At 51.5% G+C, this 26,022-nt stretch overlaps 1 protein-coding gene across 3 annotated transcripts in view; it reads right to left on the bottom strand.

Annotated features, from left to right (window-relative positions):
- DAAM1 (dishevelled associated activator of morphogenesis 1) overlaps positions 1 to 26,022 on the bottom strand; it is a 98,355-nt gene that overhangs the window by 10,113 nt on the left and 62,220 nt on the right. For all 3 annotated transcript variants that reach the window (XM_075029592.1, XM_075029594.1, XM_075029593.1), the window contains exons 5-20: positions 23,928 to 23,999; positions 21,198 to 21,292; positions 19,023 to 19,356; positions 18,445 to 18,555; positions 18,223 to 18,326; positions 17,725 to 17,791; positions 17,260 to 17,377; positions 16,997 to 17,135; positions 16,450 to 16,508; positions 15,924 to 16,111; positions 15,295 to 15,603; positions 15,072 to 15,179; positions 8,517 to 8,620; positions 2,951 to 3,035; positions 2,058 to 2,164; positions 236 to 324 (exon numbers count right to left, since the gene is read on the bottom strand). In XM_075029592.1, coding sequence (XP_074885693.1) covers positions 236 to 324; positions 2,058 to 2,164; positions 2,951 to 3,035; positions 8,517 to 8,620; positions 15,072 to 15,179; positions 15,295 to 15,603; positions 15,924 to 16,111; positions 16,450 to 16,508; positions 16,997 to 17,135; positions 17,260 to 17,377; positions 17,725 to 17,791; positions 18,223 to 18,326; positions 18,445 to 18,555; positions 19,023 to 19,356; positions 21,198 to 21,292; positions 23,928 to 23,999 — 2,089 coding nt within the window. The remainder of the gene's footprint in view (positions 1 to 235; positions 325 to 2,057; positions 2,165 to 2,950; positions 3,036 to 8,516; positions 8,621 to 15,071; positions 15,180 to 15,294; positions 15,604 to 15,923; positions 16,112 to 16,449; positions 16,509 to 16,996; positions 17,136 to 17,259; positions 17,378 to 17,724; positions 17,792 to 18,222; positions 18,327 to 18,444; positions 18,556 to 19,022; positions 19,357 to 21,197; positions 21,293 to 23,927; positions 24,000 to 26,022) is intronic.

Genomic DNA, 26,022 nt, shown 5'->3' with positions numbered 1-26,022 from the left:
CTGAAAGCAGAGAGGTGTGGGACATTACCCCCTGCCACGACAGCACACCAGTCCCCTTTTCTTGCAGCAACCCCCTCAGTGTCCCCATGACCAAAGAGTGACCACCAAGTCCCTCCTTTCCCCTGTGTCACTGCAACCTCCACGCGGACCAGGCTCGCCCTGGCACAGAGGGATGCTCTTCCTACGAGCGCTCCCTGTGCCGGCACAGAGCCCCTTAGCAGGTCTGGTCACTTGCCTTCCACCTTGGGTTTGACTTCTGCAACTCTCTCTGCAAACTTCTTCTTGAAGTAGAGGGACTGCAGCCTTTGCTGATAATGGTTTATCCTGGAAAAAAAAGGTGCAGGTTGAGCTTTGCTTCCTCCAGGAAGAGGTCTTGCTCTGCTGCTCACAGCTGTGCTTACAAAGCACGTTTGAACCACAGCGATTAAAAAATAATGACCGCATTTCTCCCTGAAACTATGCTGAGGTGGTAAAAAATGACAACTGAAGCTACAGCTGTCTTGCGGTGGATCCAGGTGGGCTCTTAAGCACATGCTTAAGCCTATCCTTAACTCAGCATGTTCAACAAGTGCACTTTTACACCCTATTGCTATGAACAAACAGTTCTTTTACAACCACTCCTTAACAAAGATGCTAATGAGGTCTGGTTTCCCAATGGCTTTGTGATGAGCTGCAGCTGGACACAGGCACACCAACTACCAGCACTAACAAAATTGGACCTTCGGATCCTCAAAATGATGGCCTGGGCTGGGAGGCCACCAACACAGCCCAATCCAGCCCTTTCCTGTGCAAGTTAGGGATGGCTCTGCTCCTGTCAGTTGTATTTAGGCTAAACACGATCTCACTTGTACGCAAATGGCAGTCTGATTTGAGTCATTTGGACCAAGGACCCATGGGAGACAGACAAGGCCATGGGCTACGCTGTCGTTGTGCTAATCAGAGGTGACAGAGACATCACACTCAGTTACAGACCACAGGGCAAATTAAAAAGCCGTGCCAGAAATCAAGGAAAATATTTGCATCGGCACATTGTGCTTTCCAAAAGATGAAGGCATGGGAGCAAGACTTGGGCAAGAGACTGTGAAGAAGAAAGGTGACCTGTGATAGGAAAGCTAATTCTGAGCATCTTCCAGCCCTGAGGGCTCAGGTCTGAACTTCACAGCTCTGTGCTGCCTGTCTTTGACACTCAGCAACTACACGGTGCATCGCCCCGGTGTTCATTGGCGCATTTCTCAGGGAGGACAGGAGTGTTTCTATTTTTGATCTCCCAGTACAATCTCAGATGTAAAACTCACTGACTTTGCAAACAAGTAACTTGCTTGAAGTTCAGCTAAGGAATGCAAAGAGCTCAATACTCAGTTGGATTTAAATAAGGAGCTTCAAGATTTTAAACCAGCACCTCTAGAGGATGCGCATGCAAAAGATAAGGTTATTCATCCCTGAAGACTTCTAAGTCTTAAACGATTGCTACCAGGAGCAGGAAGAAATGACATTTGCTTTCCGTCTCATATATTCTCAGGAGCCCCAGAGACAAGTCGTTCCTGAGGTGAAGAGTGGGACTCATCTACACAGCAGGGCAAAATTTACATACATCAGTCTTCAGTATTCATAAGGATATGTTCATGGGAAAGGGAAAGGAGCACTGTGTTACCATTCAAACAGCACTTCCCACCTGGGCCATGATGCAGATGATGCAGTCTTTTGCAGAGTTGTGCCAGACTGAGCTTTTCTCCCCCGAATGAGAGGGGAAATGTGTCGGGACATGTCCTGGGAAGCCAACACCTCTCTCCAGACAGTCCATATCCCCATCCCTCCCCCTGCTCTGTTCAGCTGCTGCTTGTCTGGGACATGCAACCCTGATTTTAGGAGCACAGCATCATGAGCGATCCTTATGGGTGGGAGCACCTTGCTTGCCCTCCTGTCCGTTTAGCCCACTCATTTCTTGATTTGAAAAACAGTAAGCAGGGCTTATTTCCCAACCAGGCTCCATGAAACAGCCACCTCGTGACCAGCCCGTGCAGCCACTGGCCAAAACCTGTGTCTCCTGGGCCACCAACCTGCTCATTTCGAAGAGGAACCGGTCAGCCTTGGCCATGCGGTCCAGCTCATGCTTATGCTCTTCCAGCAGGTCAATGTCACCCTTTTCAGGAACAAACTTCAGGAGCTAAACAAGGGAAAGCACACTGGTGGACATGAGGTCCATGCAGTTTTTCAGGAGCAAAATGGTGATTTATTTACTTGAATCTACTACCTGTTCAGCATGTACAGACAGCGACCCCAAGGCACCTGTGAAATAAGTGTTATCGCTGTCCCTGTGACCTTCCTCCCATTACTCCATCAAATTACTGCCTCTTGCTTCTGCCCTGCCATCACTCTGGTTTTACAACAGATGTACTACGTCTGCTCCAAGGAGGTTTCGACATCAGCTCTGCCAGAGATGTCAGGGACTCTCATTTGCTGCAATCTACCTATTTGCAGATGGAAATTTTGTGCAATGAATCCTCCCATGTCTCTGCTGAAAGCGCAATTACCAGCTCAGCTTTAAGGACAGGTGAATAATATGCTTCCAAAGGGATTCAGAGGCCGTTAAGAAATGGGATTCCCTTTTTGAGGACTGTACAAACGCTGAACAAGCTTTCAAAAATAAATGTCCACCAAGCACGAACTTCAAGCCACAACCACAAAATGGGCAACTGGCCCAGCCTCGGGGTCCCAGGGCAGACCCGGGTACAGGCACAGCGTGTGGAGTCCATGCTGCTCCTGGTGCCGATGCTACGACCGAGCTGCTTTCCTGCTGCTCCAGCCCACTTGGGTGGTTTTTCAACATGCAGTTGGTAAATAATTTGGGGCCCTGACACACTTCTTGAAGCTGCAGTTTGGTCCCAAGCGCCTTGCACAGCGTGGTCTCAGCATGAGGCAACCACGGAGAAGCATGAGACAAGTTGCCCACCTGCTCCAGCATGTCTTTTGGGAGGTCCTCCTGCTCGTCCATCGTCAATATCGCTCGTTTGATCTCCTCATTCGAGAGTTTCAGCCTGGAAGGTGGAGGGGAAGAAGAGTTATTCCCAGCCCAGACAACAGGCAAGGTTCGGGAGCATTTCCATACGCACCCATGCAACATGAACAGCTTAAGTCCCGGCCAGCAGCAGCATCACAAATAACACTATACAGCGTGTTATGAAGAAGGATGTGTGAGAAACGTGGTAGGACCGTGCTCTGCCAAGGCACAGCACAGAGCAGCCCTGGCCCCGCTGCCAACAGGGGGTCAAACCCCACCAGCAAATTCCCTCTCCCCGCACCGCAGCTGCCGTCCCCTATTTTATAGTATTTTATATTATTCTATGTAGTATATTATACATGTATTCAAAATAGATAACTTTTCTATGTAACTCTGGCCCGTCGCGATGCTGCTCCTGCAGTGCCAGCATCCCTGAGGGCCACGGGGTCAGTGGTGGTCATGCTCCCTGTCAGCAGCACAGCCCAGCTCAGCACTGCTCCTTGAACCCCTTGCCACAACCCCTAAGGAAAATTTGGCCAATTTCGGCTGCTTTTCTTGCATTTGAACATTGCCTCCCCCACCTGCTTTTGGTTGGAGTCTCCCTCTAGGAAGAAAGAGGAAGAAACCCAAAATTTGGGGAAACAGCTGCTCAGCATCGCAGGAAACCCATCAGGGTTTTTTTTGGAGGGGTGGGGATTCAATGTCCTTCAAAGTGTAACGGGTTGGAAACCAGCCCCCACCTCCACCTTTTTCTTCCTTCACTTCACGTAACAGGAATTGAAGATGTAGCCTCAAATTGGCGATTTCTAAAAACACAGACCATTGTATCACAACAAGCAACAACAGGCTGGTCTGCCCCCAGCAGCTTGCCCTGATCTGAGGCAATAGATAGATAGAAAGATGCCCTCAGCTCTTCCTGGGCTAAAGCAGCCATTAATTACAGTTTAATACGTCTGCAGCACTCCCTGTGACCACTCCCTGCAATTACTTTGATTGCAAAACCACACATATTTTTCTTCATGTTTTTGCATTGTGGTTGATAAAATAATCTAAATGCAAAAGAGGGAAAGCCCAGAAACTCCTGCAACTCTGTCTGCCAATACCCTATCCGTCGCCCAGCTTGCAGCGATGGTTAAAGCCGTTGCAATAGATAGTTTAAAGAAAAAATAATTCCCTGTTCTTGCATGCAGGCAAAAGTTGCGTAGTTGAAAAGACCCATTGGTGGGCTTTAAAGAAACTGATCGCCTCAGTCTCAGTGATCAGAGCTGCCAAGGGATGCTGAAATGCTGGATGTGGCTCAAAGGAACAAGCTGAAACAGAAACACATCCTATGGCGCGATGTGAGAGCTTGTGTCAACCTGATCAGCAGATCAAAAAGAAGATCGGGAGCTGACTTGATCACTGCAAGTAATTAAACGAGGAGGGTATTTTTCATCCTGGCATCTCTTCAGGGAGCAGACTGAGACTGTAGAGCTGGCTTTTAGAAGATGAAGCTGAAGCAGGAAGGGTGCTGGTCTCTAAGACCAGGGTAGCAAGAGCTTGGTTTAGCCTGAAATCTTTTGCTCAAGACCTGAAGTGAAGGATTAGCTTTATCGAGGCTGGTGGATCTTACAGACCCGGCAAGTAAATATTTGTTCCTTATGAGCTGATGTTTCTCATCCTGTACCCAGTCCTCTCTCACCTCCTGCTCGAGGGAGCCTCCCAAAAGAGGGTTTATTTAACGAGGAGTGAGTTAAAATCTCACCTCAGCCAGGGGAGGAAGCACAACGGCTGCGCTGAGCCGCGGCCAGGACAATTGCTAGGGTGGCCTCACAAGGAGCAAACCCGATCCATGAAAAATGTCCCCTCTGATGCTCGCAGTGATGAGCAGACACGTCCTGGAGACACCCGACCTGTCCCGCACAAGGGCAGTGGTCGGGATGGACACGACTTGAGGTGGGATATGAAGCTGCAGGAGGGCTCCTTTTACACCCAAGCAGCGATACTAGAGTTCGGACCGCCAACAAATGTCACATCGGTCCCCACCCCGGTGAAAAGCAGACACTGGCTGGGTTTGGACATTTGGGGGATCCCTGAGAGGGAAAAATGCTCCTGGGAGAAGGGGGCAGGTAGGCAGCTACCCCTCATCCAAAGCCAAAGTGAACACCTAAATGATTGTCTCCAGGAGGGTGGTGAAAGATGAGGGTGACTTTTGTAAGCCCTGCTCATTAAAAGCAAAGTCAATAATAGAATATATTTAAAAAAAAAAAAAAAAAAGCTGAAAAAACTTTTCTCAGGAATCATCAAAACCCAGTGCCAAGAACAAGAGCCTGCCCCGGCACCGGCAGAGAGCAAGCGCAGGGCGCCAGAAGAAAACAGCTTCTCAGACAATTTGATGGGAAAGGGGCCAGTGAAAGCTAGAAGCTTATCTATAACTACAATAATTATCATTGTTGGCAGCAGCTGTCGAACGCGAGCCGTCTGAGAGGAACGGGGTCACAGGACTTGCTGTCACAGGGATTTAAAGCCAGCAGCCCGCCGATGCAAAGTGACAGCTCGCCAGCCTGACAAGCGCGGAGCTATTTTGCGTGGCTTTTGTAGAGTCTCGCGAAGGACGTAATAAGTGTGAAGGGGAAAAAAGAATTCTGCCAGGCAAGGGACTCGCCCTCTTGAAAAGCCACATTCATTTGAGAAAAAATGCTCCATGCTGCCTCGCTGGAGAGAGGAATCAAACGAGCCATTCACTGCCAGCATAGGCAGAAAGCAATAGAGCAAGGGTTTGATTTGCATCTTGCAGAACGCAGTGCTAAATATACACATGTACACAGGGAGCAAAAGCAAGGACACGGTGGGTTCAGAGGGAGACCTGATAATGCACTGACATTGGCAAAGCATTCTCCAAAAAAAAAAAAAGAAGAAAAAAGCAAGTGTTAAAAATATTCTTGTGCTGCACTACAAGCCAGAGGAAAATCCAGTGATCTCACTGCACAGTAATTTCTCCCAAAGCAAGGGAAACAGGCAAAAAAATAAATCTACAGAGAGAGATAAAGTATCTCGCTGGCCGTAATCTTTCCACGCTGCAAGCCAGACAATGCCTGGTGAGCTTACAAACGTCTGGGCTAAATCAGGGGCCAAGCTCGCAGGTCCTTTCACATGTGAAAGTCTGCTCGTCCCCGTGGTGGCCGCATGAGCGAGGCAGGAGAGCAGCAGCCTGGCTGCAGCGAGCCACCCTGCGAGACCAGTCCCTTTGCAACGCTGGGACCAGGGACCCGCTGCTCTGCCCAGCTTAGGGGTGGGCAGCTGGGGCGGGCAGAGGTGGAAGGGTTTGCCCAAGGTCACACAGAGTCTGCTAGAGATGCAGGGGCTGGACCTGAGGCCACCAGCAGGATGCTTGGGCTTTGTCCTGACACTGCCCTTCCTTTTAGCCACTTGGCATCAAGAGTAAATCGCCCAAAGGGATTTTGGGGAAACGTGATTGCGGTCCCTTGCAGAAATGGGGGAAGGGGCAGCTTTGGTTGCTGCTGCTGCAGTGCTAGAGAAATGTCTTGCCCGGCTGGCCCCTCTGTCATAGAATCATAGAATCATTTAGGTTGGAAAAGACTTTCAAGATCATCGAGTCCAACCACCAACCGTGCCCACTACACCGTGTCCTGAAGTACCCCGTCCACGCGCTTTTTGAATACCTCCAGGGATGGTGACTCAACCACTTCCCTGGGCAGCCTGGGAACATCACTGGACAAACCCCAAAGCAACTCCAAAGCAGCGGCCAGCACAAGCCACTGCTCCCCCAGAGCCACTCGTCCCCATAGGGCCCCGATGCTGTGGGACGTGCACGGGAAAAGCTGGATGAGAGGCCTGGGAACCACCCTGCCGGGCAGGTCTGATCCCACTTCTCCCCTAGGAAATGACCCAAAGGGGAGGGCAGACAAGGCAGCGGCCTCTGTGTTGCCCTTTTTGTGGGATTAATTACTGGCGACTCATTTCCAGCCATCGCTTTCTTGGAAGAGAAAGGTTTGCTGGTGAGATGAAATTTGAAATTAGGACCTTTACTCAGTAAGACATGCAAGATGTCTTTGAAGTTAAGCGCTTGGGTAGCTCCCCTTCCCACCAAAGGAGCTATTTGTGTGATTAACTTTCAATTATACACTTAAACCTCTGGCTGAATTACACCTAACCCCACTCTGACTACGCTCAGCTTAAGTACTCCGGGGAGCAGCCAAGCCAGTGCCCCAAATCCCATCGCTTTACTTGCTAATAGCTGGCTGCCATAGACGTACTCATTTGCCTGCTGCTTTAAACTCTGCTTTCATCGTCATCCTTTTTATTTGGACAGCTAGGAAATACGAAAATCCCCAGAAGCAACCCAGAGCAGAAACGGCCATAAACACAGCAATTTTACCACTGAATGCTGCAGCTCATGGCTCGCTGCACTCATCGCTCCTGCTGCCTGCGGGGTGGCAGACCACCTCTGGGAGAGCTTGAAGAAGCACCAGGGACCACGAGTTATCCACCCAGAGGGGTTTTTTTGCAGGCATCAGCCTCTGTATGCTTTCCAGGGAAGGAAACCAGCTGGGCTTCCCAGGCAAGGCACCAGCTCCGCTGACCCACGGTCCAGGAAAACACAGAATTTGGGCACCACGGCTGCAAGCCCAACCTGCCAGCGATGCTGCTCCATCCCAGCTGGTCCTGGGTGGCATAAAAGCTTCTGTCCTTCCAGGCAGCAGAGTGAATATTTCTGAATGGAGCTATATTTGACTGCTGTTGGGATTTTTTTTTTTTTTTTTCTGGGTGAGTCAGAAAAAAGTGGCATTTTCTGCTGCTGTTTGGTTTTTTTTCTTTTTTTTTTTTCAAGTAGCTACGCTGATAGTTGATCCTTTCAGACCGCCACAGCCTGGCTTCTCCTTTCTCAGGAGTCAGTCTTATTGGTGTAGTTTATCTTGCCAAAAAAGGCCCTTTTTATCCTCTTGGCAGCAAGCCGGGGATGAGATTAAATTGCTGGTAGCAGTGCTAAGCCCGCCTGGTGAGGGGCGTGCAGAGGCTGTCATCCCAGCAGGGCTGGGCAGCTGGAAGAGGGGGACATCCCCTTCCCAAAATCCAGATGTGGCACAGGACAGCCGTGCAGGCAGCCAGGCCCTGGCCGAATTACGGTGCCGCTCCCTGCACCCTGCCGATACCCAGCCTAACAGAGACCCTCTTCAGCTGCCATCAAAAAGCAAACAAAACCCAGGCTGAGGAAGATAAGAGGTGACATCGCCCCCCCTCCCACCCCCTATACAGGCTCACTGGGTACCCCAGCCCCTCTGGGGCTTTTCCAGGGACACCGAATTACCACGTACCCAGTTAATCGCATCTCCTCCCCGTGCCACCCTGCTATGAACAGTGTAAGGCTATAGCTGGGTTCAGGTGACGCTGGCTCTCCTCCCGCACTGGTTCCTGTCATTAAAGCCCCCTCCCAGGGATAAGAAGCACCCCCCCCAGCCCAGGGCAGGGTATCAAGCATCCCCCCACTCCCCAGAGGACGAGAAGGCATTAACCATACCTGGAGAGAAGGATATTGCAATTCTGAGCTCTCCGGCCATCTATGACCGAAAGTTCCTTGACTTTATGCCGGGAACTCAAAGTGTCATCGATAGCATCTTCCTTCTACAAAAAACAAGGGGAAAAAAAAAAAGAAAAGCCTGGAGAAAAGCCATGGAGAAGCAAAGACATTTAGTACTCTCTGCACATCGCAGCGTGATACACAGTGGGCCCCCATTAATCAGGAATGTCACCATGGGTTACGGGTAAAACCCATCGCCTGTAACTGAAACACAGTAAGTCATTTCATAAACCAGAGCTGGCTTTGAAGCCACTGGTTAGAAATGTAAATATTTTCTCAGACAGGGAAGATTTAAAAATCTGCAAACACATAGGCACTGCTGAATAAATAAAGCTGGGCTTTCTTAGCATACATATTTGTGATACTTCATTAAATCCTCGCATGAAATATTTCATTACGGGCTGCTGCACACACTCAGCATCACTCTTGTTCTTCACCCCTGCTCCAAACATCTGCAGTCACCCTTCACGCATCAGTCCTCCCGAGCAAGCTAACCAATACAAGGTACCAGACTTGCAAACGCAACCTGCAGCATTTGCTGCTCTTTTGGTGAAATTCTCCCAAAATAAGGGATTTGAAAGCAGGAATCAGTGTGGCATAAGCACCTACATCTCCTAAGCAGCTGAAATACATTACCTTCAAATGACCAACAATATATCAAATTGCGGTTGTGGGCGAATGGGCAGATCTACATAACAGTAATTTTGCAGGGTTGCCCAAGGGGTTCATGTTGCCCCCGGTTTTAAGTTACCATATCACATGCTTTAGTAAGGTTAATCAATTAAAAGCCAGCTATTCAATCCTTCTGCAAGGAACACAACCTGGAGCTGCAAGGTGCCACACACTACGGATCCGCACTAAATGTCCATGAGCGTAAGAGACCTGGCACACAGCCACCGCACGGGTTGAGAGTGAGCACGAAAGTTCCCATTTTTTACTCTTTTTCTTGTTTGAATAAAAAAAAAAAAACAGCTATAAGAAGCGGGAAGCTCTGGGACGGGTGGTGCAGAGCGAAGGCAGCGGCAGGTGAAGGAAGGTGAGCCCCAAGTCACCTACCACCCGCTGCCCCTCTCGTGTGCCTTACCTGCTCTGACCACACCGAAACAGAGAGCTTCAACCCACAGGTACAAGTTTATCTACTTCCATGTTTTGACAAGCAAAAATGCTCAGGGGTAGGAGCTTCTCTGTGTTAAGCCACATCTGAAAATTTAACCCATGGACTCGGATGTTGGCTTCAATGTCCGACCAGACAGCAGAAAGGGCAGGTTCTTACTTACCAGCCTCCCCAGCATCAACTTTCGAGCTGCTCCTCCTGGTGATCTTTGTACCTCTCCGATTTAAAGCCCACTTTGCCACGTGTTAACCCCCCCGGCGGCAGCACGGCGTGTGTCCCCCGTGTCCCCAGCCCCGCGCTCGCCCTGCCCTCACCGCTCGCAGGCGCCGAGCTCCTGCGGATGCTCGCTTACCTGTCTGGAGTTACCGTTCACAAAGAAGTCCTACGGCCATAGCAGAAGCATGGAAAAAGGCAGTAAAAACACATGCAGTTCAGTGATCTCAGCAAAACCAAAAGGAATCGAAGCACAGACAAGGGGAGGGTGCAATACGGGGGGGGCTTGGCAGCACGGGGAGGTATTCAGGGTCTGCCAGCGCCGAAATAGGGGGGTTGGATGTGAAAACGTGGTGAAGATTGAAGGATGTGCAAGGATGGATCAGGCCAAGGTGCTGCTGCACGAGGCGGGGACGTGGGACGAGGTGGGAGGATGCTGGCCAAGCCCTGCCACCGCTCTGCGCCAGAGTCGGCGAGCGCTGGCCCAAAGGCACAGCACCGCTCAGCCCGCCGTGCCGGGGAAGGAAATTGCTAGGTTTTACAAATCTAAGGGACTGAAATGCCAACGTGACTGCCAGGAAAAACAGGGCTTTCAAGTGGAAATAACGAGAGGCTCATCCCGGAGCAAATCTGGCCGCAGCAAAACTTTACCATTTGCCATGGCAACACGTTTCCCCTCGGCTTCTCCTCCGACAGGGACAACCTCCCTTCTCCAGGGCTCGGCAGCCTGGCTGAATGCCACCCTGATGCCCCACCGGTGCTGTGCTCCTCCAAAGACCTGGTTGTCCTGCCGGGCTCCCCCCACCAGACTGGAAGCATGTGCAGCAAAGCCGGCATCATACATGTGTGCACGCACACACACAGAAGTTTTCCCTCATTCCCTGGGCTGCATCTTATTTTTTTTTTTTTGTACTTGGCTCAAGAGACCTCCATGCGTGGGGAGGGAGGTTTCAAAGGTGCATAAATGGTTGTTTTGTTATTTTTTTAAAAAAAGGGAAGGCAGGCAGTGAGTGGAGGGGGTGGATGGGTCCAAACGCTGTTGGTTTACAAAGGCATTTCCCTCCAGCTCCTCCGCGTAGAGGTGACTGATGACCCATGTGCCTGGTTTGAGTTGGTCATCCCCAAACACAGCCCCATCACTGCTGCCTTTTTAGAGGAAACCTTGTTTATGTGGGTTTTCCCCTGACCAGCTGTCGAGGCTGGATCAGCCCAGGACCCACACGTGGCTCTGGGCAGGAGGATGGGAAAGGGCTCCGATAGATGCCACCAAAAACCTGGGCCTGGGGAACCAGCACCCGCTGGGGGCTGAGCTGCGCCGATCACAAAGCCCGTGGCTAAAAATCAATGTGTCAGGCTTTCCTCGAGCCCCCAGAAACACTACGGCCAACTAGCAGAACAAGATGTGCCAGGAGGCAAAGAAATACCAGCCAAGAAAAGGAGTGACAGACCCTTTCTTCAGCGTGACGGATGGGTGCCCATGGCTGTGTTATGGGCACCCCGGCGTAGCGCTGAGCGGTTCCTCGAGGCAGCATTGCACCCGTCTGTGTAGACACATGTGTCGAAGAGCTGCCATGACCATCCCCAGGAGCAGACCTCCGGCAATGCCACCACATCGGGGGCTTTGCAAGGAAACGGGGACCTGCAGACCCTGAGTAAGGACACCCAAGCTGCCACTGCTGTACTTCAGGGAGGTCAGATGAAAAACCGTACGATTTAGCTGTACGTGAGGCTGTTGCAAAGGCAGAATTTAACTCTGTGGATCATTTAAGGTTGAGGATCAGTGTTTCATAAAGCAACCTCTTCCCAGCAGGCTCCTTTGTGGGACAGGCACAAACCACACCCACAAGCTGCAATGGGTATCTTCTTGTTCATTTAACTGGTCCTTAATTAGGAAGCCTTCCTTCCATCCCGATGCCCAGACCTGCCCCACGATGCTCAGACCAGCTCCACACTGCTGGAGAGGAGAAGGACACGGTGGTCCTCCTGCAGTCTCCTGCTCTGGAAGAGGGATGGCTCCTCATGCATTAAGGTAGAGAAAAGGCTCGTTACAAAAACCCTCCCTCTCTGCCTCAAACCAGCCTCAACCCTGCCCCTTTCCCTTGCACGAACTGTGATCCAGCCTCTGCTGCGGGATGGCGGTGTAAGAAGGACTAGCTTTAAATCTGTCACCATCCCCACAAACATTCTCCGCTCCTGTTGCCCCTGGCCCCTGTGCAGGTCACTCTCGCTTGCACGGAGGAGCTGGAGGCTTTTCTTCTTTCATCCTTTTTTGGGAGATGAATTCTTTCCCGGCTCACTGCTAAGCCCCTGGTTCAACAACACCTATTTTTTCCACTTGGCCCTGGGTCTTTTACATCACTCACCACTGCAGAACCTGCCAGGACTGCCCCGGCCGTGGCACTGCCACTTAATCAGCATCACTCCCAGCCTCTTCCCCTTGCAGGCTCGCAAAACATCCCCGATGGAGGAGACGCAGAGCCCTCTGTAGCACATTTAAGCTCTGATGGCCCTAGACTTGTTTTTCTCCATCACCACATACACATCCTTCAGCAGCTACCCCTGGTCCTGCTGGGTCCTCACACCACAGCCTGAAACACAGAGCTCCTGTTGGTTTTTCTGGTATATCTAGCAAGATTGGTAAATGCTGGTATTATGTATAGCTGTGGGGATGAGCCCTTCCCTGGGGACAGGGACATCTGCAGAGCATCGGCGGGGAGGATGGGGAGGATATGGGCTCTCCTGACAGCTCTGGGCAAGCATCCGTGCTTCGCTCAGCACGGGGCGAGGATGGTCCCAGGCTGAGCCCCAGGAAGCCCAGAGGGCTCCTGTCCTCCCCGCGTGGAAAGGGCCTTTCCTGAGAGCTGCAGAGCTCACTTTATAGCTTGTGTTTACATTCCAGCTTGTGACGTGGGATAAGTATTTAAAGAGATGCTTAAAATTAAGTACATCATCAAGTCTTGGGTCTGTGCACTACTTAGGGATTCCCAGGCACTACGGTAATAAAAACAGGCAAGTCCCATCAACAGCAGCTCTGCAACAGCTACTCGTGGGGGGTCTGAGAGCTCTCTGCACCACGCACACCTCTACACGCTGCTCCCAAACCCTGCTGGGGTGCTGGCCACAGTGAGGTACCACCCGGCCATGCGATTTTGGAGCCCCGGTGTGCTCAGGGCATGGGCGGGCAGGCAGCCCCTGATGTCCCACGTTGTGTCTGAGGACAAGTGAGAGGCGCGATCACCAAGGAAGTGATTTTCAGCCAAGGGCTCAAGACGGGGAGCAGCGAGGAGAAATCCCTACTCCTCCACTGCTTGCTCAGCACAGAAACCAACTTTTTCTAGAGCTCAAAACTGCTGCAAATTATTAAGGCATTAGTTCATCATCCTTCCCTGCAGGGGACAGGCGATTCGCATGGAGGTCCCCCAGCCCCACACCGTATGCGAAGTGCCCCGTGGTGTGTGTGTTATCTCAAGGAGCGTCACTAACCCCATGTGCTGGTGCGTGCACGGCAGCTGTCTGCAGAGCCGTGCTGCCGGCAACACCGGGACACACAGCCAGGCACCCACACACAGCCAGGCACCCCCTCCCCACGCTGGAACTGCAGGTGAGGGCACCCTGGGGACCTGCAGGTCAGCAATCATGTGCCTTCAGGTCCAGGGGGGATGTATCCCATCACTTAACTCACACAAACCGGTGCTACCATGAAGGCTGGATGAGCCACAAGGAACTCGTGCGTCATGCTCCCATGGGTGGCTCCAGCCCCAGCAGCATCTCAACAGGTAAGCTTTCACCTCCTCTTTCCCAATCTCCCTTCCAGATGCTCTTGCAGCATCTTCTGCCAGTCCCACCCCAGTCCCTGGCTCCCAGATTCAGCTCCGTCTTGGTCCTCATCCCATCTGGGGTGAAAGCCCGTGTCACAGAGCTCCTTGCACCATCTCCCCCTTCTTGCTGGCCCTGAACCTAACCAGCTGCTTCACCCAGCAGGATCTCGGCCAAGCCAAATTATATTTAAATTCCTGCCTGGCAATAATCTGCAGCACACCAGGTGATTCACGGACTCAGGCAGGCAAGCCAGAGGGCGAACTGTCCCGCTGACACACCAGGTTTCTATTCTTGCTTCTCTTCCATTTTCACCTTGTCTGCAGACATGCCCTTCAGTAGGCATGAGTCAAGCTCCAAAAATGCCGGGGGACAGAGCCAGCACTGTGGTCACCTATTCCCGAAACACACCGGGGCAGCACATACTTCTGATGGGTTACTGTTGATATTTGCCCTGCTCTAATCCACCCTGATCTTTCCCTCAATTAGCCTCTGGAAGAGATTAAACTCTCACGTTGTCTAAGGAGCTTATGTGTTGGGTCCACTCCTTCCTGGTACCGTCCCTCTGCCTGAGCCCGGCAAGAACAGGACAACCTGTCCTCTCCTCCCAGCAACGCAGCCAGACGCTCAGCAGGTAAACATGACTTTTCCAGCCTCTCCCCTTGCTTTTTCTCCTGCCTTCTCAAAAAAATTGCTTTTGCCCATCGTGGTCCTGCCTGGGGTAAGACAAGTGTCTAATTTTCTTCGTGGGCTTTGATGCCTTCCAAAGTGGGGCCATATTGCTTGAGCAGGAGATTAAAAAGCAGAGACTTTTGCCTGCAGTGTCATTATTTTGGTTTGGGATTTGCTTTTTTGTTCAAAGCTCACATTTTGCTCTGGGCTCACTACAAAAATAAAAGAAGAGATCCACCCATGGTAGATGTGGGCAAAACTTAGTCCTTCTTGGCCAGAGAGGGATAGAAATTTTCCACCCAATACGGAGACACGAAGCAGTTGCTGTTAAGAGCGATCCAAAAATATTACCCAACCGTGGTCACATCTGGGGGCTATTTTCATACATTCCCTGTCTCTTTTTTTTCTTGTTTTCTTTTGTAATCCATCTTCATGACACGCGTGGTCAGGTGTGTGGGCAGGGGCAAACTCAGGCACTCCGAGCTGTGAACGGCCACTTCAATGCAAAAGGCACTGCCATACGGATGAGAGGATAAAGCAGATCAAGTCAATCTGCCAAACACAGTGTTGGTATGAAATAATGATGGGAGATGTGTTTTGAGACCACAAGTGAAACCGCGTGACCTCGTAACGGCGGCACCTTGCCCAGATCCCCGCGTGCGCCCCGGGCCAGCCGTTACCTGCTGTCTTTGGTAGGCAGAGAATGTCCTTTCCAAGTCTTCGAGATCCAGGATTTTGAACACTTTTGCATCATCTATGTCGGTCCACACGGTGCCTGCCAGCTTGTTCTGCAAGACAGCAGGAGCATTGCAGGTTGGGGGTCCCCTGCCCACCTGCCCTTACATCAGCGGGTGGCCGTCCGGCACACTCCGGTTTCCCTGCCCGAATTATTTCCCGGCTTACCTCTGGCAGCTTGGACCAGTTGAAGGACTTGAGGGCGTTCGTCGGCTGTGGGATGCTCTTCTTCTTGAGGGCCAAGCCCAGAGGTGCTCCGGGGGGAGGCATCACCCCATCCAGGGGTGGGGGGCCAGGGGGGGGTGGGGGACCGCCTGGAGGCGGGGGTGGTGGGGGAGGCGGTGGGGGACATCCCCCTGGGGGTGGTGGTGGTGGTGGAGGGGGAAGAAGGGATCCGGGAGCTGGAGAAGGTAAAGGGCCACCAGGAGCTCCTGGTGGCAAGGGAGGTCCTCCGGGGCCGGCAGCACAGATCGCCCTCTGGGAGAGAAAGAGGAAGGGGGACTGGTCATAGGGAGCTGGGGGACACCACCCAAGAAACACCCCCGTGCCCATTTTTAATTTTTTTTACCAAAATTTAACCAGTATAGGAATCACTCAAAGGCTATAGCACTCCTGACTGGGGTCCGATGCAGCTGGAGAGGCAAACTCACCCCATCACCAGGGACGGACATTTTGGTGGCCCTCCCAACAAGTACCTTTCTCAGCCCCCTGTACAGCTCAGCCTCCAGAAATCACCCCATGGTTTTTGCAGGGGGTTTGGGACTGGGCCACAGTATGGAGGAGGTTTGGGGCCTCACCCTGCTCATCTCGTGGAGCTGCGCCGTGAGATCCGCCACCTGCTGCTTGACCTGCTTGTGCTCGCTGGACTCCTTTTCCAGCTTCTCCTTCATCTTGTTCAGCGTCTGCATCATTTCTTCCTTCTCCTGGGCCTTGGCATCGCACTCCCGCTCCTTCTTCTCCAGCTTCTGCTGAAGCTCGCTGTGCTCTGAAACAGCCCCACGAGAGCACTTTTGGGTTACAAACACTCCCTTCTGGTAAATGGCAGCACGTGGGGGACTAACCCCCCCACTACCCTGCAGAGAAGCTGTGCAGTTAAGACAAGGGAGCTTGTGCTGGGCCTTAATACCCTGGCCAGGGCCTCCCCATGAAAAAATGAATATCTCTTTTGCCCATTTCCCCTGTAAGCCTCATAGCGTGACATTATCTCAGCCACTCAATAAAGCCTGCAGAGTCCATCCAGCTAAATACATGTATATGTTATCTGTTTAGCTTACCGTGTGCGCTAAGGTTAAAGTTAACGCCGTATATCTCTCCATCACTCACCTTTTCGCATTTTTTCTGCTTGCTCTTTCCACTGCTTCACTTCATTTTCATTGACTAACCTAAAAGGAAAAGACATGTAGCACATGAGACAATCCTACCACAGTAAACAAGCGACCATCACCAGCAAGAAACGTGACTGAGCAAGCCTGGGCAGTGGGATTTAAGGCTCCCAAACTGGTATTTCTAACAAACACCTCTGCTCTGCCTCCCCCCAGCAGGGTTTTGCAGTCTGGGATGCAGTGCTGTCTCAACAGCTCCAGGGGTGCTGGCTTGTCCGACCGAGGAGCAGAAACATCAGCGGGTGACAGTAAGTGATGAATAAGGAACAGCAACAGCAGCGGTTGGGGGAAATAGCTCACTGAAGACACAGAGGCTGAGTTTAATTCACCTGCACATTGTGCTTAAGAGGTCAAAGTGATGCCAACCCGGCAGGGATAACCCCCAGCCCTGGCCCTCTCGCCTCCCAGAGCAGGAGGCACCAAAGCCACGGCGGCCCGTGTCGGTGCTGCTCAGCAGCCAGCCCCGGGAAAGGCGGGCGAGCACTTACATTCGGACGACGTTTTTGATATTGAAGTTTTCCAGGGGAGTGGCGTCGGGGTCCTGCCCTTTGTCACTCTGGATGACGATCTGCTGCACGATCCTGTCAAGCAGCAGCCAGTACTGGACAGTGTTGCCGCTTCTTTTATCTGTCGGGGAAGGAGGGGAGGGAGTAAGGGGAGCAGCAGGGACGTCGCTGGTGCCCCCGGGGACGAGACATGGGCTGCCAAGCCCCCGGCAGCTGCGGGTTTCCTCGCTTCCCCCGGGACTCACAAGGCATTTGGAGACAGTGGTGGAGAATAGACATAAAGTGCGGGTACGCCTCGGTGTGTGTCAGCCTCTTCCTCGTCAGCTCGAACATCTGAGTCGCGCTTTTGGTGTCGATGTGGACCTGCGGATAGGAGCGAAGCGAGGTCAGGCCATCGGACTGGCGACGGCACCTCCTGTTTCCCGAGTCTGAGCTCCAAACCCCACGAGCCATCCCCACCCCACACCTGATGGACACACAAGCCCCACTGTCCTGATGGGGGCAAACAGCGCTGGTCGGCAGCCAGAGGAGAAAAGGGATGAAGCAGGCTGTAGGATGGAGGCTGCAACAGAGCAGGGCAACAGGAGACAGATTTCCCAACCTCCAAATTTTATCCAAAAGTCCGTGCTTTGTCCCAGGACACATAGGCGCTTTTAAAAGGAACCATGACATTGAGTGCCAGTGTTTGCATCAGCAACATTCGTACTCACCAGCTCAAATCTTTTGGCAAATTCCAGTTCGTCTTCATTTCTAAGCATTTCGAAAAAATCTAAGTGCCTGAGGAAAGAAAGGGGAAAAAACCAGACTGTTAAAAGCAGATACGAATGTGACAATTAGTAAATTGCAGGCGGCCAGTCTGGCAGCAGCCCAGAGACAAGCAAGATTTGAAACATCAACCGGATCTTCAGTCTCGAGCTCCCAGTCACTACAGCCTGTCCGAGGAGCCTTTTGGGATGTGAAGAGGAAGAGGAGGGCTGGCAGCATCCCCCAGGCCCCCGACGGCACATCCTTCCCAGCTCAACCCTAAGTTAGAGCGCAGCAAAACCATGCTGGGGCTTTCCCCTCCCTCTCTGGTGACAACAAAGAATTTCCTCAAGAGGGGTAAGTCTAGACCCACATGTTTTCCCCAAAGGCCAAGCCCAGAAACCAGAAAGGGAGGGTGTAAGGCAAGGGCAAAAAACCCCAGTGGGCTGGGGGTCACTACTCACCGGTCGAGGGTTGAATTTTCATGCTCTCTTAGTTTATCAATGACTGGCTGGATCCCAAGCATAAGAAATTCATATCTCAGATGAAGTCTGAAATCCAGGCTTTCCTGCAAGGGACAGTTGTGGGGTCAACACAACAAGATGCACATCCTCAGCGATCTCATTAAAATAAAACCACCCCAAACCCACCAAAACACCTCCCTCTCCAAGAGCCCCAGCGCTCACCACGCCTGCCCCTTGGCTCAGGACTGCGTTGATGAAGGACATGATGGCTGTCTTGAGGCTCACTTCATCCCGATACCGCCCCGTGCTCTTGTCCAAGTCATTGATCAGCGTCTGCCAAACACGCAATGTCAGTTAAACACCCAGTGACAGCCCCAATGCTGCAGAAACAGTCAGGGGACGCATGCAGGAACCACTCCTCGTGATGCTCCTACAGCCCCTGCAGCAACCTGCTGGCGATGGATCATCAGCTGCTGCCTGCTGTAATGCAGCCCACCCCAGCACCCGTTTCGGCTAACATCAGCCCATCCAGATGTGCTGCAGCCTTGCAGAGCTGTGATCCCAGTGACCCTGCACAAGCAAGAATTTTTTGGGGGGAGAGTGTTGCCTTAAATAACCGGTTCCTCACTCTTTGCTCAGCTGCAGATCTCATCAGACATGGTGCTGGGGTAATTCCCAGAGTATCTAAGTTGCAAACGGCCATAATAAATCATTTGCAAGCAGCATTTAGATATCAAGGAGGAAGAAGGGACAAGAATGCCGAATTTCAGGAGCCGAGGGGCAAGTTGAGACCCACCTACCTGAAAACGAGTCCGTTCGCTGGCGTATTTCTGGTAGTGCAGCATTGCCTCCAGTACCTTTTTGTGGCCCCCGGGAACCAGGCACACAGCGCCCATGATTTCCAGCACTGCCACCTTCGTCTTAATATTCTCCGTGCTCAGACTCTGAGCGATTACGTTAATACTCTCCGAATGGGCCAGGACGTGAGCCCGGCCCAGGGAGTTGTTCATTAGTGCTTTTATACATCCAATGAGCGAGGTATGTATTCGAGACTCTGCCGTCTCATAGTCCATGCTTTTGAGAAAGTTCAGAATACACGACAAGCCATCCAGGTCGATGAACCGGGTTACAAACCTGTTAGAAAGAGGGTTTCTAGCTTTAACACCAAATGCTAAAGGACCCTTTTACCCTCAAACAGGGCTGACTTGTCTGTTGTTGTAAACCCAGGACCTTCTTACATATTTTTTCCTGGACTTTGGATAGCAAAAAGCCTGCAGGACTCCTACAGCCCAGAGACAGGGATGGGGTTGCAAAAATCAATTTAATCAGTGCCCGGTAGCGTAGGCAACCAGGCATCATCTGCACAAGGTTGTCCAGAGGTAGGATATTTGGAAGAGGACCAGCTAACCCAGCCATCAGCACAAGCCCCAGGGTGGAGGTTAGGAGTTTGCAGCCACGCTGCTGCAAAACCTTCCCAGTCCCCAACCTGAGTCTTAAATCTCACTCGCTTGGGACCACTTTTGCACAGGACTGGAAGAAACTCCCAACTGCTGGAGACACCTCCTTGTCAGCCACAGACACCCCAATGTCAGCCGAGCCCATGACCATGACGCCTGTCAGACTTTCTCCTGCCTCTCCTGCCTCACCACCCACACCCTTCTCCTCCTTAGGTACATCTCACCAATTTTAAGGGATTTCTGATTTTTATGATGACTTGTAACATCGCTAAATAGAAAGCAGGCAGCAAATGCATGGCAGTGCCCCAGGCAGATTCGCTAGAGCAGGCAGACATAACACTGCACGCTGCTCAGGCATTTTAGGACCTCCCTGCCCGATGCCATCCAGGCATGGGTGTATTCTGGTTTGGCAAAAGGCACGGGCTCGGAAAGCAAATGAGCCAAGAACATCCCAGCACTGGGATGATTTTAATTCGAAACAAGCCATGCTGATGCGCAGCAACAAAAGGGGTAATTGCAGGCTTGGGGAAAACTGATTTCTCTGCTTCAAAGCCTGCTCTTCTTCCAGCCAAAGTCAATAGGAAATTTGATGTTCACTTCCCTGGGAGCAAAAGCAGGTCCAACAGGTAAAATTGTCTATAAAGCCTGCTGGATCCTTCTGACTTCCAGTGAGACAGACTCACAAACTACTTTTAAGGACTTTGCGAAGTTTCATGGCTGGGTAACAGCCCTGCTCCCAGGGGACTGTGGGGAGCCAGCACCCAAGGTGCCCAAGTTCCATGGAAATGGGGTGCTCACCCTCGACCCTGGCAATTTCTTACCAAGTACCATCACCAGAACCATTGCAAAAGAGAAACCGAAGAGGGGAATGCAATTACAAGCAATAGCTGTTTCTTCCATAACCAGACCGGGTCAAGAAACATTTTCCCATCAGAAAATGTTGACCTGAGGCATCTTAAAGGTTTTGCAGATGTGTGCATGCAGACTCCAGAGAAACTGAATTTAGGAAAAAATACAGACATTCAGAAAGAGTCCCACCCTTTCTTTATCCTCCTCATCAAAACCTCCTAGCAACATTTTTTTTTTCTCTCTTCAAAAAAGCCTGAAGATTCATGTGATTTTATTCCTTTAAAAAGTGCAAGAGAAGTTGAAGTTGAAACAAAGGGCCTGGTTGACCAACAAAAATTGGATATTTTTTTTTTTTTTAAATTCGATCTGGAAAGAATTTTTACATTCTGTTCCAATGAGAACAAAAGCAAATTTGAAAAATAAAAAGAAGTCACCTGATTCCCCTGAAGAGATGTGAAGGTCCTGGTGGCTCTCAGCCACTAAAAGGACCGAGGAAAAGGAACAAAATGACAAGAGGTGAATTGAAAAAAGCAAGTGGTGTTTCAGGGTCCTTGCCTCCCTCATCCTGAGCAGGCCCCATTTATATTTCTATTTAACCCCCCCTCCACCAGAGGTCAGGAATCAAGACCCATGACCACTGCGACAAAGCTAGGAATGGAAGGGAATTGCCTCATTGGTTTCGTCCGCAGTGCAGTCTTCAAACTTTCAATTGTTTTATTTCTCTCCTCCTCATCTTCTTTTTCCAAAGCGATCAGCGATTTCCTCTGTGAAAAGAGAAAGGCAGATTTAAGAGGGGAGGTTTCCCTGCGAAGCTTGTGCCTGAGGAGTGGGAGCACCCACCACCTTGCCAAGCCGTGCCAAGCCATGGGGATGGAGCTGGGACCCTAAACCAACTCTGGAAGTCTAAAAGTCCAGATCCTTATGGCAATCGCAGAACTTGGGAAAAGGAGCAGTTTGGAAAAACTCCTGTGGTCTGCAAGGAGATGGCCTGGATTGGGGACAGCAGGGTGAATGCGTCACTTTTGGCTGAAGACGCTGCCCGCAAGCACCCAGACAACTCGGTAGCACATGTAAAATTAAGCTGCGGGTGTTTGGGGCATCACAAGTCAGCGACATCTCAACCCACATCAGCTTTGGGGCAGCATTGCTGATGGCCTTGCATCTCCCCAGCCACTTGGGTTTTGTTTCAAAGCAGGAGGAAACAAACATCGGCCAGTGCTGAGCAAGGCCACAGCAACTCAATGCCCTCTTCCCCAAACCAGTCCTCACCCCCCAGCAAGCCCTGGCAAGATGCTGGGCTTCACTGCCCTGAGACAACTGGGACAGCTGGATCACCACCTCAGAAGGACACACTTAGCATTGTCCTGTGTGATCATTAAGTTCCAGAGTTAACGCCCTGGAGGCAGGAGTGGTGTCACCCCAAATTCCCGACCTGCAATTCATCCAGACAAGCCCACGTTGGGAGGATGCTCATGACTGTCCCCCTGTATCCCTCAGACTCAGAGAAGAGAGAGGGAAAGGCTGCAATTCAGGCAAGGAGCTTCCCAACTCGTGGGCTCTGGATGTAAATCCTGGCACGTCCCCTCCAGCCCACAACCCTCCAGGAAACACACTTTGTAAAAGAAAGAAGTAAATAAGCGCATCACGGTATCCCATAAGAAAGTGTCTGGCTGAACCCTGCTCAGAGATGCCGCAGGTGACATCGGGGTGACGTGAATCTCGATGCATTTCCAGGGCTGGGATGTGGGGGGCTAAGCCAATACTAATTGAGGGTCCACAGAGGGAAGGTGCTAAATTGGGGTAGGGGAGAAAGAAGGGTCCTTTAGCCTGCCCTGGCACCCATGCATCCCAACAGGTACCCATGTGCCCCCGCAGAGGAGGTGGGGGGCTCGGGGGACGCCCTGCAGCCTGGAGGGGATGCGATGCTGCAGCCACGCTCGGGGTCAGCCAGGGTGGGTCCTGCCAACCCTGTCGCTCCCAGGTCTCCCAGTGCAACCCCCTAACGTGCATCCCCACTGTTGGGGACAGTGGCTGTGTGCATGGGATATCCTCAGCATCTCCCACACTGGATTTTGCTATCAAGCTGGCAGTGGGGGCCGGGACCCTGGCTCCTGCGGCTTTACCTGAGTAGCACGGCTGCCTGCAGCTCCGGGCATGCACGGGGTACGGCTTGCTCACCCCAACTCATGCAACCAAGGCCAGAGCTAAAGCAACACCCTTGGTACGTCCTGCACCATTCGATGGTGCTGGCCCCTTGGAGGTGTCAGGGTGAGCCCTGCCAGTGCCAGCCGAGGCTTAAGCAAAGGAGGGAGAAAGGGTCCCAGCAGATGTAAAGAGCTGCGCTGACGCCTGCATTTAACCCAGCTCCTCTTCGGCAGCGTGTCAGGGAGATCAAAGCCACCCTCCAGGCATCTGGCAGGCTTTGATCACAAGCTCTGCTCAGGCTCAGGGCTTCCACCGGCCGGCAGCACATGGCCAGCCCTGGGCATCCCTGCCTTCCCGGAGGGGAGCAGAACGCTCCCTCCTGGCTCGCAGCCCTCTGCTTCACCCCTCTGTCCCCACTCCCCCACCCAGCCCTACCTTCCCCGTCACCCTGGACCCATGACAGCAGGGCAAACACAGGGGAAAAGAAAAGAAAAATTATGCTTTTCTTCTTCGTTTTCCATGCTGCTCCCATCTCTAGTGCAGTGGCCACAATCTTCGGCACCTTCTGATTCTGAAAGCAGGAGCGAGGATGGAGGAGCTCTGAACTGTGCAGCCTTGCAGGAAATAAACTGTATTTCCTACAGAAAAGAGTGCTATTTCTGTCCCACCTGGCAAGAAAGCATTTCATAAAATTACATCTAAACACGTCCCTCATGGGACGGACAACCAGCAGCGTCGTGTTTCACTGTGGCCGCCCAGCACAGAAGGCTGTCTCAGGAGCAAGGTGGTAGCAGGCATCCATGAAAAAGCACAGGAGCTATCAGCTTCAAAGCAACCACAGCAGCTTGGTGCCCCAGCAGCATTGCACAATCAAACGGGGTCTTTAAAAACCAGCCTGGTGGTTTTATACAGAGAGCTGCTGTTTGCCATCCGTCTTGCAGCCTCCCAGCCTGGGACAAGATGAAATGCCCTTCCTGCCATTGAAAATGCCTCTGTTTTCCAGCTGTATCTGTTGGTCTAATGGCAGATATCCTTAAATCCTTACATCAGGGGTTTCTGAACTGCTAGGACAGATTGCAAGCTACCGCCAACTCCAAATTATCGAGAGATCTGCAGACCAGAAAGGCTGAAAACACCCAGGTGACAACTTTGTCACCCTCTCGGGCACAACGCTGGCTGTGCTGCCGACTGCCACCACTGCGCTGCTGCCCCAGACGGGGTTCGCAAGCACCAAAGCATTGGGGAAATACTTACAGCAGCCATTGAATTCAGCTGATCAATATAAAACTCTGGCCAGCTGGTGGCTCCTTTATTTTCTTCCTGGTCCTGGGGAGGGGAAAAAAGTGAAACAAAGGCAGCAGATTAGTAGAAATAGTGTTAACATCCCCTGCTCTTCATGACCAACCACCTCTGAAGCGCCCTTGAGCTCTTGCATTACTTTATATCAATATAAGCGTGACTTTCTACATTCTGAGCTCACCACTGACAGCTCCAGCTATAGGAACATCACCTGATTTATTGAACTAGCATATTTTATTTACAATCTATGTTACACCAGCTGCCTGTGACCAAACTCTGCCCCAATGATAACGCATCAGTCTTGTGATCATCAGCTTCGGAGAAACCACAGTGAAATTTTACATTCAGATTTCTCTTGTACCGACTCTACAGTGCCCTTGAAGTTTTGGCTGCACAGCCTTGATGAATGTGCTTTGGGGAAAAAAACAAGAGCCTTTTACAAGTAATGAAGAGTGAATAAATGTGACATGAACTAGGCTCCACTCTTGGAGCAGGACCATGATTTACCAACATCCTGAGAGAGACTCCAGGCATAACAGACAACTCCTCTGGGAGCTTCATCAGTTGTTAGGAGGGAACATGCACTTGGCAACATCCCCTGTTAAAGGATGTCACCCCTGGGCCCATGATCTATGACACTGAATGATGCACAGCCTCATTTCATCATCCCGGTCTACGATGCCCTGCATCTGGTGGGACTCACAAGGAGTTTTCAGGTTCTACTATGTTCTTGTAGGATATGACTGAAGGACCTCTGAGCCCAGCTCAGATAAATTATGCTGCATGTCCCCAGGGACTGCTTGGAGCAAGTATGCAGATTTTGAGGGAATACTTCAAAATCAACCCTTTTCCCCCCTGAATTTTCCTCTAAAAACTTATACCAAAAGAAGAAAAAGGATTCACAGCAGAAATGCCACACATATCTAGGCTGTAGAGTCAACTGATACTACACAAATCCCAGGCACCTTCCCTCACTAACCACCGTCAGTTCACAGCCCAACTTGCTGCATAGCTTTTCCCCACTCCCTCACTTTAAGAGATGTTTGCAAAGGTCATCCTACACTGCAATCGCCTGCGACGGTGGGAGCTGGACGACCTACTCCCCTGCTCCCACGTCCGTGCATGCAGACAATTACCGATCCTCCAGCTGATTTCAGCAAGCCCGAGGAGCACAGTCCCAAATATTTACTGCAGTTCAAGAGGCATACGTGGGAAATGTTCGTGCATCCAAACTTTCCAAGCCACAGCTTGCCAAGATGAGAAAACAGGGAGTCAGCGATAGGTAATTTAGATGGGACCCAGTTCCCCCCCAGGGAGTGCAGCCCATCCCCACAGACCTGACCCTTCGCTGTGCCTGGCTCTGGGATGGGGACAAAAGAAGTTTGGGAGCAACAAGGGACCTGGCAAACCATCTGGAATCTTCTGTGACATGCTGAGGGCCAAGAGACGCTGCTCATCCACCCTTGTGGCCACCTCCAGCCCTCTCCAAGCGGCCATGATCCAGTCTGGCAGTAACCAGATCACCCCAAGCAGCTCTCCCTGCTGGCTGCCCATGCCCTTGGGCAGGCTGCCTGCTGACGGATGCACATCCACAAGCCTCACTTTTTTTTAATCTTCTGTAGATCTGGTCAAGTTTAAAGCAAATAAAATAACTTTCCTCAGCAAGAAGACTGCATTCAGCCCTCCCTGCCCTCTGTGTTAATACTTTGGGTTGTTCTCCCCTTCTTCTCCTGCCAAGAACTGAGGTTTTGAATGAAACACTTGATTCGCCTGCCCTCCACATTTCATTTTTTTTAACCCAAGTGGGAATCAGCAGAGAGCAAGAATTTTTCTGAGATGTTAGAAAAACAACACCAAAATCTGTCCTACTAGTGCCAAACCTAATAAACCTGAAGGAGGTCCCACCGCCTGCCTCTGCATGGATGGAGGACCATTCATAGTCATGCTCTGACAACTAGTTTTTGCCAGCAACAAATAAAACCATGCCCATCCTGACCAAATAGTGCTTAAAAAAAAGAGAAATGCTCATCTGCTGGCTGAGTGTGCAACA

This window comes from Buteo buteo, chromosome 6 (assembly GCF_964188355.1).
Source record: "Buteo buteo chromosome 6, bButBut1.hap1.1, whole genome shotgun sequence".
Taxonomy (NCBI): Eukaryota; Metazoa; Chordata; class Aves; order Accipitriformes; family Accipitridae; genus Buteo; species Buteo buteo.
This window is presented reverse-complemented; position numbering and strand designations above follow the sequence as displayed.